Below are 2,910 nucleotides of genomic sequence, written 5' to 3'. Positions count from 1 at the left end.
ATCAGGCCATTGTAGCCCGTTAAATAGTTAATTAACAAAACGTATTTTCAATCTCAGTATACACGCACATGCCACCCAAGCAGTGAAGCAGGTACTGTAATTTCTCACATCCTACGGTCTATCTGTATAGCTGTGTATGTCTGCATGTGTTTCAAATTCGCCCCTGAATACCTATTTATGTCTACATAATATGTTTTAAATTTGTCTTGAGTGTATAGCTGTGTATATTTGCATGAGTTTGAAATTGGTCCGTGAGTATAGCTCTGTAAGTTTGCATGTGTTTCAAATTTATGTGTGTGTGTGTGTGTGAATAACTGTATAGATTTGTGTGTGTGTTTGATACTTGTGTGAATGTCTAGTATTATAAGAAAGTGTGTGTGTGGGGCTATAACAGTAGCTATCTACAGGTTCTCGTGTCTTCATTTTAGATAGCATTCAATATTGCTGTTCGGCACGCTATGTACAAGTTCAGTCAGCCTACCAGGCTGGGTGCAAGCGAAGTTGCACACTAAGTTAACGTGTTATCCATGAAGTTATCATGGATCACATGCTATCATAGTTGTCCAAAGAATTTACTAAAAAATCTGGTGTGGCGCACTCACACAACTTTCCTTGCCGTTATTAAAATTGATCACCTGACGCTAGTGACCCTTAAACGCCCCGTGTTACCATATGGTAACAGGCAACATGCACACATTGGGATATTTTTCTAATTTTGTAGAATTGCTGTGGTAACACTGTGATCATTCGTAATGGAAGGGGGAGATTGTAGAAACGAGTTCCAATCACTAGGCGGCCATTTTCTTTGTTCAGTGTTGATCTATGGACGTTTGAAAATCTTCATTGAGGTTATGTCTGACATGCACAGGTAAGTTCATTTATATCCTTTATTGTAATCAATATTATTGTTCTTATGTGATTGATTATTGCAAATAAAGGATCAAAGGAAGTGGAAAAAAATTCCTGGCTTGATTGCTCCAATTCTATCAATATTATAAGCATTTATATTTGGATGTTACCATATGGTAACACGGGGCGTTTACCATATCAATTCAATAACAAAGCAAAATCATTTACAACTGTTACAATATTATTTGTATCACAAATTTTGGATTATGTAATCAAAATATATGCTTTGTGTTTCAAGTTGTATATTATTATGGACATTTTATGAAATGGTTCTTACAAAATATATCCTTTATATGGGTAATAAGTAGGCATTTCCTATTATAGCTGAGTACCTCAATGAATGAATTCCAAATAGAAAATTGTCGAATTTCTTTTTATTTGATAAATGGGTTACTAATACCATGAAAAGTGATCTTTGTTTTTCTGGTTATGTTCCAGGCCACTGACACTGGCAGAAATCATCGATGAGCTAGAGTCAGATGAATATCAAGGAGACGCAGTCAGCAGCATCTTCATTGAGCCACCAGATGCTGCTGGATTATCAGATGAGGACTCTGCAAATGAGGATGAAGGCGGGCTTATCGACAATCTTAGCAGCAGACAGCTGGCAGCTAATGCTGAGATTGTATTCACAAATGATGAGAGGGATGGATATGATGTGGACTCATCTCGCATGACCTCTGATCCTGCCAAGGATGACTCAGCATCATCATCTACTAGTAAACGAAAGAAAACACATAGAAGAAGAGAACCAAATTCTCTTCCATCTCGGGTGTGGACTAAAAACTCTGTTTTCTCTGTTCCTTTCAATCAAACTTTTCCGGAAAGTGATTTTTCAAAATACTCTGATTTTTCTCCTGTAGAGATTTTTGAACTTTTTTTTGATGCAGAACTTTTTCATATTATGTTTGAGGAAATAAAAAAATATGCTGCATTCAAGAATATTGCAGACCCAAATATCACCGTTGATGAACTGAAGTGTTTTCTAGGGATACAACTCCTTACCAGGTGTGAGATATTATTGGGAGTCAGCAGAGGATACAAGGAACCAGCTTATTTACAATTCTATGAGACAAAACCGATTTATTCAAATATTGAATCTCCTCCATTTTGCAGATAACAATAAAATCAACCCATCTGACAAACTATGGAAGCTGAGACCCTTCATTGAAAAGCTGCGTAGAGTCTTTAGAGACAATTTTGTTCCTGTGCAACAACTAGCTTATGATGAATCTATGATAGCATATTTTGGCCGGCATTCCTGCAAACAATTTATTAGAGGAAAACCGATACGGTTTGGATACAAAGTGTGGTGCTTGAATACTTTTAATGGCTATCTAGTGGACTTTGAAGTTTATCAAGGCAAGTCTGTTCATTCAGATGATGACTCATATGATAAGGATTTTGGAAAAGCTGCTGCGCCGATGGTGAGGATGCTAAATGAGTTGGGCCCTAAAAAAGACCTTCCTTACCATTTATACTTCGATAATTTATTTACTGGTGTTGACCTATTGGTTCATTTGAGAGAAAATCATTATCAAGGAACTGGTACAATTCGAATGAACCGTGTACCCAAAGATTGCAGCATAATTTCCATGAAAGACATCAAGTCAAAGGAGAGAGGATTTTATGAATATAGTGTTAGTAATGATAATATACTCATTGCTCGTTGGCAGGATAATGCACCAGTAACTGTTGCATCTACTATACATGGAATCAATCCTATTGTCAATGTGAACAGATATTCAAAAAGAGAAAAGAAAACTGTTTTAGTCAAGCGCCCATATCTAATAAGTGAGTATAATAAGTTTATGGGTGGCACTGATCTGATGGATGAAAATATCAATCGCTACAGGGTCAGTGTCCGCAGCAAGAAATGGTGGTGGTCAATATTTTCCTGGTGTTTTGATGTATGCTATCAGAATGCTTGGCATCTCTATAATATGTCCCATCCGCAAAAAATGTCTCAGCTGGAATTCAAAAGGAATGTGGCAGTGTTTT

The 2,910-nt window shown here is 36.8% G+C and overlaps 1 protein-coding gene across 1 annotated transcript; it reads left to right on the top strand.

Annotated features, from left to right (window-relative positions):
• The first annotated feature begins 752 nt into the window (after positions 1-752).
• On the top strand, positions 753-2,601 carry LOC120353349. The gene is made up of 3 exons (XM_039436667.1): positions 753-868; positions 1,348-1,917; positions 2,586-2,601. The coding sequence occupies exons 1-3, from the start codon at positions 753-755 to the stop codon at positions 2,599-2,601; spliced, it is 702 nt and encodes a 233-aa protein (XP_039292601.1).
• Positions 2,602-2,910: the final 309 nt, after the last annotated feature.

Source organism: Nilaparvata lugens, chromosome 10, assembly GCF_014356525.2.
Source record: "Nilaparvata lugens isolate BPH chromosome 10, ASM1435652v1, whole genome shotgun sequence".
Classification (NCBI taxonomy): Eukaryota; Metazoa; Arthropoda; class Insecta; order Hemiptera; family Delphacidae; genus Nilaparvata; species Nilaparvata lugens.
The sequence above is the reverse complement of the archived record's forward strand: the minus strand, read 5'-3'. Positions and strand labels throughout refer to the sequence as shown.